The sequence below is a fragment of the Microchirus variegatus genome, assembly GCF_963457635.1.
Source record: "Microchirus variegatus genome assembly, chromosome: 6".
Taxonomy (NCBI): Eukaryota; Metazoa; Chordata; class Actinopteri; order Pleuronectiformes; family Soleidae; genus Microchirus; species Microchirus variegatus.
This window is the reverse complement of record NC_139807.1, coordinates 20,949,701-20,966,911: the sequence shown is the minus strand read 5'-3', so window position 1 is coordinate 20,966,911 and position 17,211 is coordinate 20,949,701. Positions and strand designations below refer to the sequence as shown.

At 43.9% G+C, this 17,211-nt stretch overlaps 1 protein-coding gene across 6 annotated transcripts in view; it reads left to right on the top strand.

Annotated features, from left to right (window-relative positions):
- The window catches only part of LOC310928981 (transcription factor COE1-like), a gene marked incomplete at both ends in the record, with an annotated part of 53,533 nt that overhangs the window by 21,167 nt on the left and 15,155 nt on the right, over positions 1–17,211 (top strand). For all 6 annotated transcript variants that reach the window (XM_083891659.1, XM_083891661.1, XM_083891658.1 and 3 more), the window contains 4 exons: positions 10,896–10,977; positions 11,425–11,566; positions 14,019–14,149; positions 15,353–15,479. In XM_083891659.1, the coding sequence (XP_083747785.1) occupies positions 10,896–10,977; positions 11,425–11,566; positions 14,019–14,149; positions 15,353–15,479 (482 nt within the window). The remainder of the gene's footprint in view (positions 1–10,895; positions 10,978–11,424; positions 11,567–14,018; positions 14,150–15,352; positions 15,480–17,211) is intronic.

Genomic DNA, 17,211 nt, shown 5'->3' with positions numbered 1-17,211 from the left:
TTGCTTCGTTATTGTTATTGTTGTTGTTGTTGTTGTTGTTGTTGTGTTCACTCCTGGTAAACACTTGCCTCTCAATACAGGCGAACACACAGAACAGGCTGTCAAAAACAACACTCACCTGCACTCGGCTCCACATCACACCGAGCTGTTCGACACACAGACGCGCACACACACAGATGTATGTGAGTCAAATGGATGTACTCAGAAAGGCAAGCTAAATGCATATAAGAGCTGTTAAAGCGGTGTTTATGGGAGTCATTTGCATAGTGTTCATAACACTTTATGTCTCCTTCACTCACACACATTCTTGTACAGTGTCTTTAGTGAGGACACTGAGAGACATAATGCATTCCATGGCTTTACCATCCTGACTAAAACCATCACCCTTAATCTAGCTCTAACTAAACCCAAGTCTACTCCTAAACCTAAAACCAAGTCTTGACCTTCAAAAAGCCATTTAAATTTATGATGACATGCTAAAATAGATAGAGATACACACGCACACGCACACGCACACACACACACACACACACACGCACACACACAATTGAAAGCATCCCCCCGAAAACACAACATGCCTTCCTGACTAAGAAACAAAATGAAAGAAGGTTGATTGAGGCAAAACAAGGATGGTTGTTTTTTTTGTTTTTTTTTCATATTTCCTGTTTCAATAATTAATATGCATGAGTTTTATGGCCGCTTAAGATGCGATCAATTATTCATTAACAGCATGTTAATTGCATCCACAGTCGTGAATATTTAACCAAACACTAAATCAGTGGGGTTGAATGAGCAGCAATATGGACATTTTATAAGCTTTGCCAAAAATTAGGTTGGTCTTTAATGAAAAGGAGAACAGATTGGAAATGTGGAGAAAAGATTTGGAAAGCAGATAATGTGAATAAATGCAAGGTTGTTGACGTTGTAATAGTGTGGTGAGTAACTCTTGGTCTTTCTCTTTTCTTTCTCTCTTTATTCTCACCTTCCTTTTTTTTAAATGGAGAGCATGTAATCTCCTCATCTCCGCACACTGTAGCCAGCCTTTTTCACTCTCAAAGACTCCAGACTCCTTTGTCCTGGATCTATGTGTGTGTCTGTGTGTGTGTGTGTATTTATATGTGTCTCACAGCGGTGTCTGGACACTGACATTTCTCTGCTTGGATAACCATCGCACCCTCTGTCCCTCTGTCCCTCCAGCCATGACGCAGGATAATGTCACCTGTCAGTCTCAAACTCCTACTTACAACCACTGCACCCACACCCCACCAACTCTGTGTCCACATAGCACACCACCACAACCAGTCCACCACCCTCCTACCCCGACCCTAAACTGCTCTTCCCCAAGTTGGACCTCACCTGTCAGACAAAGCCCTCAGTCTCCCTCCTCTCCCTCCTTTTGTCTTCTTCGCCACTACTTCATATGACTGCATATCCTGCTGCTCTTTCTCTGCCTCATATCCAAATGGCAAATCCACCCCTTCCTCCCCCTTACATTTACCCTTAGGACACCAGAATATTGAGCAGAAAGACATTGAGTATTGTGAATGGGAAAGCCAGGGGTGGGAAGTTGACTTTTTGCCTGGACTCTGGCGTGCTGTGTGCCTGTTTTCAATTACTCTCCCGGCACAGACAGGGTGGAGGTTTATGCGTTATATGGGAATGTAATTGACTATAACTGCCCTCTTAACATTAACCAGGTGTACTAGCTGAGTGTGTGAGATTAGGCCCCTGTGTGTGTGTGTGTGTGTGTGTGTGTGTGTGTGTGTGTGTGTGTGTGTGTGTGTGTGTGTGTGTGTGTGTGTGTGTGTGTGTGCGCGTGTGCGCGTGTGTGTGTGTGTGTGTGTGTGTGTGTGTGTGTGTGTGTGTGCACCGTCTCAATGCTTGTGTTGTTGTTGCTCCTGTGAGGTGCTGCCCATTAGCACCATATTTAAATCAGCATCTTTTTTTCCTCCAGTGTGTGCCTGCGCATGTGTGTTTGTGTGTGTGCATATACGACAACTACTCGTCCCATCATGCACCTGCCTGTGTGTTTATATAAAGGGAAAGTTAAAAAAATGGGGATAGGGGCAGGATACAAACCAAACCAGCTTCAAGGGGGGCCTGACTTTACAAGGACAAAGTCAAAATGGGCCCATTCATCTATCCCCAGACCAGTGCACAAGCAGGGGAAGGAGGTGGAGGCAACTGTGGAGTGTATGTAGATAGAGAGGATTGTGTGTGTGTGTGTGTGTGTGTGTGTGTTTGTGTGTGTGTGTGTGTGTGTGTGTGTGTGTGTGTGTGTGTGTGTGTGTGTGTGTGTGTGTGTGTGTGTGTGTGTGTGTGTGTGCGTGTGCGTGTGTGCTTGCGTGCGTGCGTGCGTGCGTGCGTGCGTGCGTGCGTGCGTGCGTGCGTGCGTGTGTGGCAAAAAGAGAAGCATCAACAGGCTGTCAATCAAGCTCAAGCCAGAAGCTGTCACTCCTCGATAGAGCTTGTCTGGGTGAGAATGGGAGTCCCTGGGACCCTGAGAGGAGGTGGAGGAGGAGGAGGAAGCAGGGAAGGAGGTGACTGTCTGTCTCAGTGACTCCAGCTTGATTTGATATTTGATACCGAGCATGTGGCATTTGAATGCAAATCCATTTTGATTGTCCCTACATCTGATATGGTTAAGAGGAACCTATAGGGGATATGCATGTATGCATTGTGTATAGCACAGTGCACACACACGTAGAAAATAAGGAGATTTATTCAGATGGATTGTATTACTCACCAATTCACTTGCATCAGGCTATTTTTGTCTTGCAGGAATATAAAGATATTCAATTAGAATAAATATGAAAGGTAATGGGTCAGAGGTTATGCAAATGTTTTGTCTTGTGATGTTTGCGGGTTAAAGTACCTTTGTTTATGAGCAAAACTTGACAATGTTTGCACACATTTTGTACATTTATGTGTGTATATTTAAAAAAAAAAAAAAAAATTAAATAAATAAATAATGACCATTTTGCCTGTGGTGGATTTTGTATCAAAACAAGCATGTCAAGCAGGCAGACAGACAGACAAATAGATGGATGGATAAAGCCAGCATTACTGCAGTATGGAAATGGGAGGCTCAGTTCCCTCCCAATTAGAGCAGTGACTTCTGAAATGCCATAATACCCATTAATTAGCAAGCTGCTATTTTCTCAGTGATTTGACTAATTAGTCTGCGCGGCTCTACACTATGTGGACCATTATTATTGGGTTGGAGCCATGCAAACACACACACACGTTTGTATTCAGGCTTGATGCACAAACACCAGCGTACTCACGTTCACATGAGGGGAAGCGACACACACAAACACGCACACGTACGGCACACAATTTCCCACAGTTGAGTGACCCTAATTTAAGTGACACCATTATGCGCTTCAGTCGCAGCATAGCACAGCATGAGAGAGTTAATGGTGAAAGAAGAGGATGTTGATGAACACACCGGTGTTCCTCCTTTTCACATATATGCTCCCCATAACGTGTTATTATGTGAGAACAGCAGTGTCTTCCAGTGAGAAACAACAGAGAAGTGATTCAGCCCCATGAAATTACTTAGCGCAAGTGTTTGTGTGTGTGTGTGTGTGTGTGTGTGTGTGTGTGTGTGTGTGTGTGTGTGTGTGTGTGTGTGTGTGTGTGTGTGTGTGTGTGTGTGTGTGTGTGTGTGTGTGTGTGCGCGTGTGTGTGTGTGTGTGCACGCATGCTCGCTCTGCCTCGACAGTCCATCAGTGTCTCCCACCGCACAGACAGGCCACTGACACAGCACCATGAGGCCGGGGAACCTTTTCAATCACTTCCTCACTTTCCCCCTCTCTGTCAGGTGGCAGAAAGGTGTGATTGATCTGTTGTTTCTCCACAGGAGTAAAGGAGTAGAAAGAAGTTGTGTTGGGTAAAAATTTAAAGAAGGTCTGGCAGGCATGACAACCACTTTCATAAGTTTATTAATCATCTCCATCAATAATGCAGCCTTGGGCCTGCTGTTGGTCATGTGGCATGTGTGTGTGCGCGTTTGCATGCATACATTCATGTAAGTGTGTGTTCACACTCCTCGCAGCCCGATGAACTTCATAAGTGTCCCATCACCACTTTAATCAAATTACTTATGAACCAAAATTGACAGTTTTCATTAATTATAAAGGATTATTCTAATTGCGATTCAAATTTATTCATTTAGAACAGACGGTATTCAGTAATGTTTCAGGAAATTTGCATATTAAATGGAGAGGGTATTCATTAGCTATGCTAATATATGCATGATTCCTTATTTTGTGATTGGTGGGCCATATGTAGCAGGCTGGGGGTGTGCAGGTGAGGAATCGAGAAGGAGCTGTAATATGTTTGATAAACACTGAGGGATGCAAGGCCAAAACACACACTCACACACGCAAGAGAAAACACGCATTAGGAAACTATACATCTCTGTTCAGTATCAGTCTCCCACTGTCGTTCCGCTGTCACACACACTCTCTCTGTCTCATAATTCCTCAGGCTCTCCCACCCTCTCCTCCCGTATTTCTCCCTCAAGACCCATTGGAGGGAACAACTTTTTACCCGAGAACAAACACGGCACACTAATTAAGTTTCTGATTTCTGATCCTGCTGCATTTAGAAACATAACCTTGAGCCTGTGTACACTCACAGTCACAGTTATGATTTAATACAATGCTTAAATGGAACAAAAAGAAAGAACTTTTGCAAGCGGCACATTCATCCCCACAATGTATGGTGCTGGCCCCCGGGTTGACACAATGCTCTTTATCAAGCTATATATAGTAGATGCATTATGCATTACGTGTAACATGTGCTTAAATCAACACTATTCAATATGAATACATCAGTCTTCAGCTAAGGTAGAGGAGAGGAGAACAGTTAGGGTAAATGACTGTGTGGGGAGGCATTCAGGCGGGCAAAAGCATGCGGTCGCACACAGACACACGGTCACACACACCCTTGGGCTGTGCAGCGGCATCTCCCCAGCCTGATGACAGGGCCATTATTCACCGGTCAGTCCCACGAGGGCATGGTTTGGACTGGACAGAGTAGCAGAGCGTCCCAGCGTGGCAGGACAGCGCTGAGGTGAGAGGGACCAGGACCCTTCATTACTCCTATGGTTTGAGGGCCTGGAGCAACCTCCCCTCCTCCCTCTCTCTCTCCTTCTTCCTTGTTCTCTCTCTTTGTCTCTGTCTCCATCAGATTAATGGGCCAGGCCCGACAGAGGAAGTGTTTCAATCAGCACCGCCTGCCAAGCTTGTCCATCACCCAGACAGCCTCTTATTCATCATGGCTTTGAGAAAGACACACACACACACACACACAGATTCAAAGATGCACCAGAGCAAATCCGGGCCACAGGTACCAATGTTATCAGGCTACAGGTTGTTGAAGGCACTGCTCTGTTCTCCATTACTGTTCCTCAGAAGCAGAGATCTCTTTGCCTGTCTGTCAATGCTTCCTGCATGATTTTCTCAGTTGAATTTTGAATGATCCTTTTCGGATGAAATGGATGAAACACAATCGGTTAAGTGTCTCTGGGACTTCTGTCCCCAAGCTGAGGCTGGAGCTCCGGCTCTGAGGGAAACGAGGAGCCATCTCTCCCATGTGGGGCCGCTCCCTGAGCTGCGAAGGCACAGTGAGGATTCCCCCTGACCCACAGTCTCCCTCCTCCGGGGTCCATTTGTTCTAAGAAATATTTAACGACAAGAAAAGTATGGCTGATATGACATGCACCCACATTGAGCAGATACAGACAAGGAGGAGGATGGGACGATGAACGGAGCGAGCTGGAAATGAATTTTTCAGCACGTTGAGATGTTCTTTTTGAATAAATCATGACACTTAAGATAGACATGAGGGCAATATGGAGGTGCTCACCACTACTTTGAGGAGATACATTCTAAATGAATGGGTGAAAGTGTATGTTGGTCTCCTTCTCTTTGGCATCTTCCTCCATGTTCTTATTTAGTTCCATCTTTAAAAAATAAATAAATAAAAATAATCAACTCTTTTTTAGTCACAGTGTCTTATGTATCCAGCGATCTATCTTGTATTATAGTATGAAAAACTGGATGTTTCTTCGCCAGTATATGTAAACTGGGCCACTGCAGCCTGCTACAGCCTGGTGTCCGAGGCCCAGGGCCAGGCCCAGAGACAGACCTGGTTGTGGATTATTAATGTTCCCCCCTATGGAGCCAGGCCCCTCCCTTACCCAGTGCCCCTTACACCCCTGGGGTCAGCCTGCATGGCTCCTGGTGCAAGGCCCCTCTCATAAATCTCCCTAAATTAGTGTGTGAGCGTGTGTGTGTGTGTGTGTGTGTGTGTGTGTGTGTGTGTGTGTGTGTGTGTGTGTGTGTGTGTGTGTGCGTGCATGTGCACTTAAACATATACTACAGGCAGGGAGACAGGTTACCATGAAAACAAGCCAGTCAGGCTCTTGGTTGAAGTGTCAGTGATGCATGGCGGAAAAAGCCAAAGAAAGACTTGCAGAGAAAAGGCAGAAAATGAGAAATGAAACACAAGCACAGGAAAAGAAAATACATAAAAACAGAGGTTGGGGGAGCTATTTGATTCTGGGAGATCCACATTTCACTTTTAGTTTAGTCTCCTATTTATCACTCCTTTTTGTACTGGTTGTAACGTTATATTTGCTTACAAATATTTACACTTAATTTGAACTTGCCTCTGACTTCATGAGGATCGATTTACTGAACAAATGTTAATGCTTAATTACGAAAGTGCAGGATCTTCCATCCCTCTACCTGTCTATATTAGTTCAACATGTCCCACAGTGGTAACAGGCAAGGGGAAGTGCTGTGTGTCATTTAGTTAACCCCCGAGACAAATGGCTCCCCTCTGGAGCACAGTGAATTACACACCTCATGAAGCATATTAGGAGCCAGACACAGTGCTTTTCTTGCCGAGATGATCTTTACAGCAGAAATGGATGGAGGAAGAGGAAGAGGATAGGGCTGACTTATGGCATCATCACCCACAGCCAGCGCAGTGCAAATAGAGGGAGTAAGTGCAGAGAAGTAAAAAGATGAGGCGCTACGATGTAAAGCAAGACGTGTAACAAAAAAAGGATAAAATGATGAATAAACCATAATGAGACATAATGTGGAATTTGACATGGAAAAATAGTATTTACCTCATTTGTGGCTAATGTAGGAAAATGATTACAAAATATAAGAGAATTGTCCCTCGGAGGCTTCTTTGCTTGTAGCTAATCACATAGACAATCTTTATCACTGCAGTAATAATATTTAGATGCTACAGGGATTACTTAAAAGTTGTGTTATAATTGCTTTCCTTGTTTTGTTTTTTTTATGGGCAGAGAGTGATTTTGTATTTAATTGCTCCAAAGTGACAAATAATGGCCGTTACGATATGATGAAAGTGGGAGATCATTAAATTACTACGGCGACCGGCTGCGTGTGTTTATTTGTTTGCTTCCGCTGTTACAAATATATGCCATGAGGCTTCGAGAGGCCAAGCAGTTATTTACACAAATTCACTTCCACAGACATTCCCGGATTTTATTTATTTATTTATTTATTTGGTGGGGGGGGGGGGGGGGGGGTCGGATAATTATGTGAAAGCAAAATGGTTTTATTTCATTTAATCCAGTCGGTGCAGCAATTTGCACTGGTAATATTTGTAGCTGTGAGGTTTGCACTGAAAAACAGTTTGAAACCAGGGAGATTCCAAAGTAATAAAAAAAAAAGGTAGAAGAGTCAATAATCCAAACAAGAATCAACACAGGAGACAATGTTGCCTATAGACTGAAAATCTCTGTTTTGAGATTAGTTATGTCTTTGATTCCATCACCTCTGTATTAAAACTTAATATGAATCGGTATACTGGAAATACTGACATGCAACAGAATCCTGTTTGAATAAACATATTAATAAACTAAATTATTTTTCACGTTACAAACATTTTCATTTAAAGCAAGTTTTAAAAACTGCCACAATCAGATTTCAAAAGATTGTGCTTCATATCTATGTAATCGTGGAATGGAAGCAATCCTGAGCTTCTTTTATTGTGACATGATTCCTAGTGGTATCTGTACTGCAACTGCAGCTGCCAGGGAGTAAATGAAAAGGTTGTGCAGAAACTAAACAACAGATTTGTGTTCAGGAGGAAAAATAAACAGCAAAAAATGAGGAGGAATCATGGCAAATGTCCACAAATTGGTATATTCCAAGTCTTAAATATTGTTTTAATCATAAAATCCAGCAAGTGAAAGGCTACAGTGGTCGACCACTTAATACACACCACCCACATGTTACCATTACTAAAGTGAAAAAAGGATAAATGATTTATAATGTGCGTCTAGTGGATAAACAGCTGAAATAGCTCATCAGACTGGTATGTGAGAGAATATTTGACAAAAATATGAAACGTAATAAAAAGTAATACATTATATGAGCTACTTTGCTGATTAAACAGTGAAGTTAATATGATAACAGGGAACTGAAAAGAGCAAATGAGAGAATTAAAAGCGATTGTCATCTCTCTGTCCATATTTACTAGTCAGCTGTCTATCAGATTATCCATAAATCCCTATGGCAATCTCTTTGCAATTGCATATCAACACGCACACCTCTTTATCCATCCCTCCCACCACACACACGCACACCCAGTTTCCATCATACACACACACTCACACACACTTGAGCCCTGTAAATATGTGAAATGACTTCAGTCCCTGCTTCTGGGGAGATGAGATGAAGCGCTGAGGAATCAACATGCTGCAGTTTTGTAATGTTTCCATGCGGCTGACTCCAGACACCTTGAGTCATGTAAATAATGAATCAGATGATCCATGCATGCAGGAGACAGAGGGGACACACTGACATATGGCACAGCGAATGAGGCGTGCTGACTTTCTCTCCTCTCTGACTTTTTATTTTGTTCCACAGTCAGTCTCAGTATCCTCCGTCAGACTTTTTCTTTTTCCACTGACACATCCGCCTTCCTCCCTTTGCCAAACTCTAATATTTAACCTCCTGATTTGGTCACCTCTGACTCTGGTGACCCGAACTTTCCTTATTTCACTTATCCATCATCCATCCATCATGAGTACCTCGGAGGAGAAGGAGAAAGACAGAAAGAGCAGACAGAATGAATTAAATAGGAGGTGCAGCGAGGAAGAGTATGTTGGACAAGTGGATAGTCCACAGCTGTCGGCGAGGCTGCGTTCTGACCTCGAGGAGATAAGAAAGTTGGGAGACCCTCAGTCTGTGGGGTCCAACACCCACTGTAAAAAAAAAAAAAAACTCCATCTCTTCTTCATGAATTATTGAGATATTGGCCTACAGCCTCTAAAATATACAGGAGGGTGGTCTGTCTCTCCTTTCAGATTTCACATACTCTCTACCTCGTCCTTCTGTCTCTCTTTCCATCGTTTTCCCTCCCTCTCATTCTCCCTCTCCCTCTCTCAGATTTAGTCTCTTGCACCAGCAAGATCGTAAATCAGAACACAAACAAAGCTGGAGAGAAAAAGAAAGCACCAGCAAGAGAGAGAGGGAGAGACTGTTTGTTATTGAGATCATAAGAGGCTTTTTCTTCTTTAGTTGAAGAAGTGCGTCTACCACTAACCAGCTGCCATGCATTTAAAAGCTGTCAAAGATAAATTCACGAGTTCTTGTGTTACATCAGACGCTTGTAATGTGCACAGCAGTGCGCTGGCCCTTGAAATGAGGCAGAACTCTGGTCTGTCCATTTATTTTGTCTTCTCCTAGATTGAGCAATTGTCCAATTGTCCTGCTTACTGTGTTTCACTTGACATGTCTCTCCGTATGTGTGTGCCTCTATGTTTCTGTATGTGTGTGTGTGTGTGCGATGCATGTGCTCGTGCACGATTATATCTGAGGCAGTTGGCTCCAAACACGCTGCCCAGTGCAGAATCCCAGCCATAACAAATGAACAGAGGGGAGAAAATAAGACATATGAAAGAAAAGCTGAGCAAAGGAGTGATTCTCTCTGTGGTTGGTGGAGATCTGTATTGTAAGCAGTTTCAGCTGTCAGCATTTCTTTGAGCTACCTCAAAGGGAGGAGGAGGAGGAAGAGAGGAGCGGAGGGGCGGGAAATGTTGTAGTTTTATTTTCCCCTCTGTTGAGGGTTCCTGTTTATTTGTACACGCCGCTGTTTATTTTTGCGGTTCATTTGATACAGTGGTGTTTTTTTTTTGTTTCATAGAGAGACAGTGCAAGAGGGAGTTCGAAGACATGTACACTTCTGTGGTTCCAGTTAAAGAGGAAGTTGTCAGGCTTCAGGCCTCGGGGTGAGGCAAGGGAATAGATTGTCATTCGTCCCCTTTCTGGTTTTTAAGGCCTCCGGTTCCCACCTCCACCCCAATACCCCCCCACACCACACACGCACGCACACACTCCCCCCACATCACTCTGCTGACCCTCCCTCCTCCCTCGCTCATTAAGTATTGATGTGGGTAGCCATACTTGCCATCTCAGCCTTTTAATAATGCATGGCAGGTGCTGTTGATGTGGTCTCTCACACTGAGATTGAGAGAGGCAGAAATGGCAACACTGTGCTGCATAGTAGCTACAGCACAACCTCCGTCACACGCCGACTACCCCTGTGAGTTTATGGCGCGCTGTGACAGCAGTTTGTAGACGAATATACAAGGTAGCATCTTACTCAATATCCTGGAGCTGTTTTTTACATAGAAAACTGCCTTTGTCATAAACAACTGATGGATGAGGATGGAATGCTGTATGATCCTCGTCTGCCATGGCTGGTTTATTTGTTTTATTTGTGTTTTGTGCTTTATTGTAGTTGTGCACTCTCTACTGTCACTCAAAGACAGATGCATTCTCACTGGCTCATCTGTTTCTCTCTGTCTCTTCTCCTTTTGTTTACATGTGCAGGTTCTTCCTCAAGTTCTTCCTGAAGTGTAACCAGAACTGCCTGAAGAATGCAGGGAACCCTCGAGACATGAGGCGTTTTCAGGTGTGACACAACTGTCTGTATTTACGCACAGTGCACACATGATGTGCAGAAAGAAAAGTCCCTCACACTAACTAAAAGTCAGTAAAACTGATGGAACATTAGTTACATTGGCTGTAATCCATAATCACTCATCATCACATTAAAGGGATGGCCTCCCCACAGCAATCACATTTTCTACCTGCATAAATGAATACAAATGTCTAGATACATCTTTACCAAAAATAAAATGTACACACACTAGCCCACTGGTTCTAAAAAACTGTGCACTCTGGCAAATCAAATCAAATCAAATAACAATCAGAAATGTGTAAGGGTTGACCTGTGCTGATGAAATTCTGTTCAAAGTTAGTGGTAACCAAACATTCACTTTGAGACTTGTTGTTTTTCATGGTTTCGAATTGTCTGGTTCTGAGTTCACTGGTTTCTCTCTGTGCTTCCCCTCCTCAGGTGGTCGTGTCAACTACAGTGAGCGTGGAGGGTCATGTCCTGGCCGTCTCCGACAACATGTTCGTGCACAATAACTCCAAACACGGGCGCCGAGCTCGAAGACTGGACCCCTCGGAAGGAACGCCATCCTACCTGGAACATGGTATTAAACCAGAACAAAATGCCCAGACACTGTCTCCCAGTTTTCATTGTCTTCCTCACTTTTTCTCTCTCTTTCTCTTTCTCTTTCTCTATGTTCAGCACTCCTCCCCTCACCCCCTTCTCCCCTGGCCACCCCACTCAACCCCTCTCTGTCTCCAGTCTATCCCTCTCAAACCTGCTCTTGCTTACTTTCTTATCTCTGCACTGCTACCTCTCGGATTCTCACTTTCCTCTCTTGTAGGGTTTGTAACTCGTGCTTAGAGAGGAGAGAGTGGTAGCTAGTGAGTCTCTTGTCTCTCCCTTGTGGCTTGCTCCCCTCAGGTCTCTGCCTCTGGGCCTTCTCCTCTGCCTCGCATAAGCACTATGTGTCTTATGAGGTCTGTTCTGCTTAAAGCCAACACTGGCTTTATTTCCTCAGAGACTTGCTTTTATCCTCCAGCCCTCCATCACTCCCTATCCCTCAGGTTTTCAAACACACCCATACAGACACACACACACAAAAAAATCCAGGCACACACATACACACCCCTATATGCACAGTCAGACTCAAACCTTTAATACTTCATAATGACATGTGCACATGATTTAGGAGCCCACACTGATTCCCAAGTCCCTAATCCAGTTATTTTCTCATTTCGATTTCCCAGACATTGAATAAGAGAACACATTTTTTTTTTTCTTTTAGGAAAGTCAACCTCAGGGATGATAATGATAAAAAAAACTAAGAGGGGATTTACATGACGACCCACAGTAGATTGCATTAAGATTGAAGTTTATGTTTAAATGACTATTCTCCAGAGGTAAGTGGACCAATTGTTCCTGCGACTGATCTCACAGACGATTACAAGCCAGACAGTTCCAAAAGTTCACAAAGATGAGACATATTGGAGATGTCAGCAAGACTTGGATCTTACATAGAAGAGTACTCGCAGTACAATAACAGATGTTCCCTGTGTCAGAGAGATTTGTTGGGGGAATTTCCTCTTCTCTGATTTTCTATTCTCCTGATGATGGGGTGAGAAAGGGAAATGGCAGGGGTGAAAGACAGTGTTGAGATGGAAAGCGTGATGAGCAGAAGGGGTGAAAAATTCAAAGAAATTACTGGAAAGAAAAGAGAACTTTCTTTTGCTTTGTTCCCCCCTTCTTGTCTCTTTTTAGTGTGTGTGTGTGTGTGTGTGTGTGTGTGTGTGTGTGTGTGTGTGTGTGTGTGTGTGTGTGTGTGTGTGTGTGTGTGCGTGTGTGTGTTTGTGTTTGTGTGTGCGTGTGTGTGTGTGTGTGTGTGTGTGTGTTGAGTTTGTGTGCGGAATACACAACTTTGAGGGCCCATTTCAGGCGGGCTGAGCAGTGCATAGATTTGAACAGATGGCAGTGAGGAACACCCCAAAGTATAATCCTATCACATGGATTCACGTTCCACCATCTGGTTAATCCACACACACATGCACATGGAGCGCACATTATATCAGCGGCTGTGAAAAGGAGGCATCTTAGGCCATGATTACGGCCACAGATTGCTGCTCGATGAATGTTGATCTCTGCAGGCGTATCAGGGGGCTAAATATCATTCCAGCTTGTTGGGGAGGATCAGCAGAACAGGGAGTCAGGCAAAGAGCAAAGGCTAGGCTGCAGGGGGAAAAAAGTCAGCCTAGTCTAAAGTGGATTATGCCGCTTTACAGAATTACAGCATGTCTGACAAGCTGCATATCTGTTAAGGAGAGGAGGTTTAGCTTGTATAAACATGTATTTTCCCAATGCTGCTCTTTTCTTCAATCACATGCGGTAATCTTCAAGTCTATAATGCCAAGAGATAAGGCCAAAAAGCACATTCAATGCTCGTTATTGAAAATGTAGTTTACCGTTGTTATTCCATGTGCTTTGTCCGATAAGATATAAAGAGTATGCTTTACGGGAAAACAAAACTGGGAGCTTACAAAACGCATTACAAATACACCAAGTCGAGGCTGAAACAAGCTTGTGTTGTCATGTCCTCACTCATGCTAATGCAGCTACACAGATATATGAAACAGACAGCCGAGCAAGAGCTGAGTGCTTAATGTAGTCGGCATATTCAGAGGGCAAAGCTACTGTTGGCTCTGCTCTGCTCCCCGGTTGCGTGGCCTTTGATCAGACACTCAGCACACCTGACATTTACACGCTCGCACGCTTTGCCACGTGTCATAAAACAAGCGCACGGCCGCTGCCCTCGTACAGAGGGCAAGGGTGATGTTTAATAACGGGGTGCATATAATCACTCTGATTAGTATTCCTTGCTTGCCCCGTGACCTCTGGGAGAGAGAAGATAGGTGATATGTGTGTGAGTGTGTGTGTGAACGAGAGAGAAGAGATGGGAGGAAGAAGAAGAGGGGACATGCACATGGTGCCAGTATGGAGACCTTTATGGGCTGTCAGTATGCTCGTTAAAATCTAATCTATTTTGTCTGTGAATATTTCAGCAACCCCTAGCATCAAAGCCATCAGCCCCAGTGAAGGCTGGACCACAGGGGGCGCTACAGTCATCATCATTGGTGACAACTTCTTTGACGGCCTGCAGGTCATCTTCGGAACCATGCTGGTCTGGAGTGAGGTTAGTCACCATCCGGTCACCTGAACAACTTTTATCTTTTATCCCCTTATCCTCCTTCTGTCACCAGAAAAACATAAAGAACCCTTATCTGTTTTCCAGCCATTGCTATAAGACTTGACTCATTTAATCAAGATTTTGCCTGAAGTTTTTTTTGGCAGTTTATCAAAATGTATGAATTAAAATCCAGTAATGTTTAGAACTGTAAGCTGCCACACAATCCTTTTTGTCATAAGATCATTAAAGAACAGGTAAACATACATTGATAGATTAGTAATGAAATCAATAAAACACATTGCCACAACAGAAATATATTACAATATAAAGAGCAACCTGCTCTCTTATTCCTCCCTTCCCGTCTTCTATTGTGTTGGTATCTGCCTCGCTCAATTATGTGCACACCTACACTGTGAATCTCTTTATAAGGAGCATCTGCCACACGACTAAAATGTAAATGTAGTGTATGCGCGAAATTGAAGGTCAGCGAGTGGTGCAGCTAAACAGCTTTCCTTTAGTAAAGAAATAATTCTATAAAAAGCTCCTATATTATCTCACTGAGAGGTGAGTGGGGCCAGACAGTAGTAGAATGAAAGCCTGGCTAAGTGAGCAATGAAAGGGACATTTAGAAGTCCACACAGAGACATGTACATACACACATACTGGAAGCAGCATTGATAGTTTTTGAACGCTGCTAGCTTTGAGTGCTAGTTTACAATAGCGAGCTGAAAAGACCCTTCAGCATGCACACACACACACATACAGTACGTAGCGAGTGGGCTCATCAGGCTCACTTAGTGAGCGCATTTCACACGCAGTTGTGCTTTAATGTTGCTAACGGCAGCAAGGCAGCCACAGCTGACAGACACGGAGACAGGGGCAGCAAAGACGAACACATCATATGTTTACTTTTACTGTGCAACAGACGTATGCAGAGGGAGTGTTTTATTCATAAACAGATAACTGCTTTTGAACCCCTCTTACAGACTCCATGTCAGCACTGATAACCATTCTAAGCCTCACAGTGACATTGCCTCAGGCTACGGGGCCACCTGAGGACTTTAATGCTAACACACCCTTTTCAGGCTGATTATACAATGAAAGAAAAGTCAAAAGCTGCAGAGGAGAGCCGAGAGTTGTCCCCAGAGCACACGTTTAGATGTGACGTTTCATTGCATTAATCTCTCTGCCCTCTCTGCCTCTCCGTAGCTGATTACCCCCCATGCCATTCGTGTGCAAACTCCACCCAGACACATCCCCGGGGTGGTGGAGGTCACACTGTCCTACAAATCTAAACAGTTCTGCAAAGGCACACCTGGACGCTTCATCTACACAGGTACTTACTACTGTTTACTCTAACACTCCCCTATGACTCTAATTTGTGGTGTAATATAAAGCCATAATGCAGCCTGAATCTACTTATCTGCCAACTGACACTAACCCAGCTCTAAACCTAAGAAATCTACAAACAACAACATATACATTTTAGATAGTCTGAAGAAACGCTACAGTCATACACAAATCCTTCACCTGCTGGCTTTGAGTTTTATTTGGAATATCTGTTAATGGCTGGTACAGTTAATAAACTGTATTTATCTCCTCACTGTTTCTAGAGAAGCATGCACATGCTTTACAACAGGCTGACTCAATAACTCAGTGAAACAAGCCCGCTGATCATAGAACGAAAGATGTTTGCTCTCTTTTATGAAGCAGGTGAAGGTCAGGGGGAGGTTTAACCTTTTGATTAGTGAGATTATTGAGATTTAACCTTGTCAAAGACAGGATTTAGTGATTCAGAAAGGAAGAGGTCCACATGGAGAGTGGGATTTTTCTCTTTTTTTTAGTACAGTGGCATGAATAGCTCAAGTCTTACATCAGACCATATCGACGTAGAGTTATAGCCACGCTACAGAACGAGCGTCAGAGAGAGTGAATGTGAAGCGGTGATTAACCAACGTGAGGCCACAGGTCTCTGGGGAGATTGTGAATCACATAAATCTGTCTGTAATCTCAACCACTGATAGACTTAGGCTATAAGCCCCAGCTGGAATTGCCAACATTTGACAAAATCACAATTGAGGGAAAGCGTGTGTGCATTGAATCGCCAACATTGCATTTTCTGCATCTTGTGTGTGTGTCCTAATTGTTGTGCATGGACAAATTCCACGTCCATGCGTCATAATTATGACTCTGTGTGTTTGTGTACTTACAGGAAAAGCTGTGTGTTTGTTTTTTTTAACGTACTTGTAAATTTACTGCAAGCACACACATGCTCATTGACAAGTAACTGCATTACTAAGACAGAGGGCAGATGGGTGGGCAGCCTTTGCTGTCCAACAGCCAGCAATCTGCCAAACGCATAGAGCTGTGTGTAGGTGTGTGCGTGTGTGCAGCTCTAAATGTTGCCAGACATGTGGGAACCATATGCATAATCGCCCTATCTTTTCTCAGCCCTTCCACTCTTTCACCTTGTCACATTCACTTATTCAAAACTTGTTTCTTTGAATGAATTCATCCCCTCCCCTCTCCTCTCTCACTCTGGCTGCCTCTTGGCTTCTATGGCAGCACAAAGAAACATCTCCACAGGTGAGAGGTAGCAAGAGGTCATCCACTGGGAGCTGAACACAGTGTGATGCTGCTTGCCAAGTGCTGGCACCTTCACAGCAACACAGTCAACCGTGTCGAGGCATAGATCCCAGTTTTTCTCCTTACATTTCTCACTTCAGCCATTGCTCTGCCCTCAGTGGTTATTTGTTCCTCTCCCATTGCTCCTTTACCTGCTGCTCTTTTCCTAACACAGTGCCTTATCCTTGAGAGGAGGAACCTGCTTGCATTTGCTATCATAAAGTGAGAGGCAGAAAGCAATGGGATGCCGACCAGATCATTTGGATGGAAATGAGAGTGGAGAGACAGAGAGGTAGATGAGGAAGAGGAGAAGGGTGGGATAGAGGGATGGAAGATTACCATGGTCCATGTTGCCCTCCTGGGTCTGTTTGGCACCAGTTTGAGCCCAGTTGCCAGTGGGTACTAATCATGGAGGATTGGCAGCACTGCATGGCAGCTGGCAA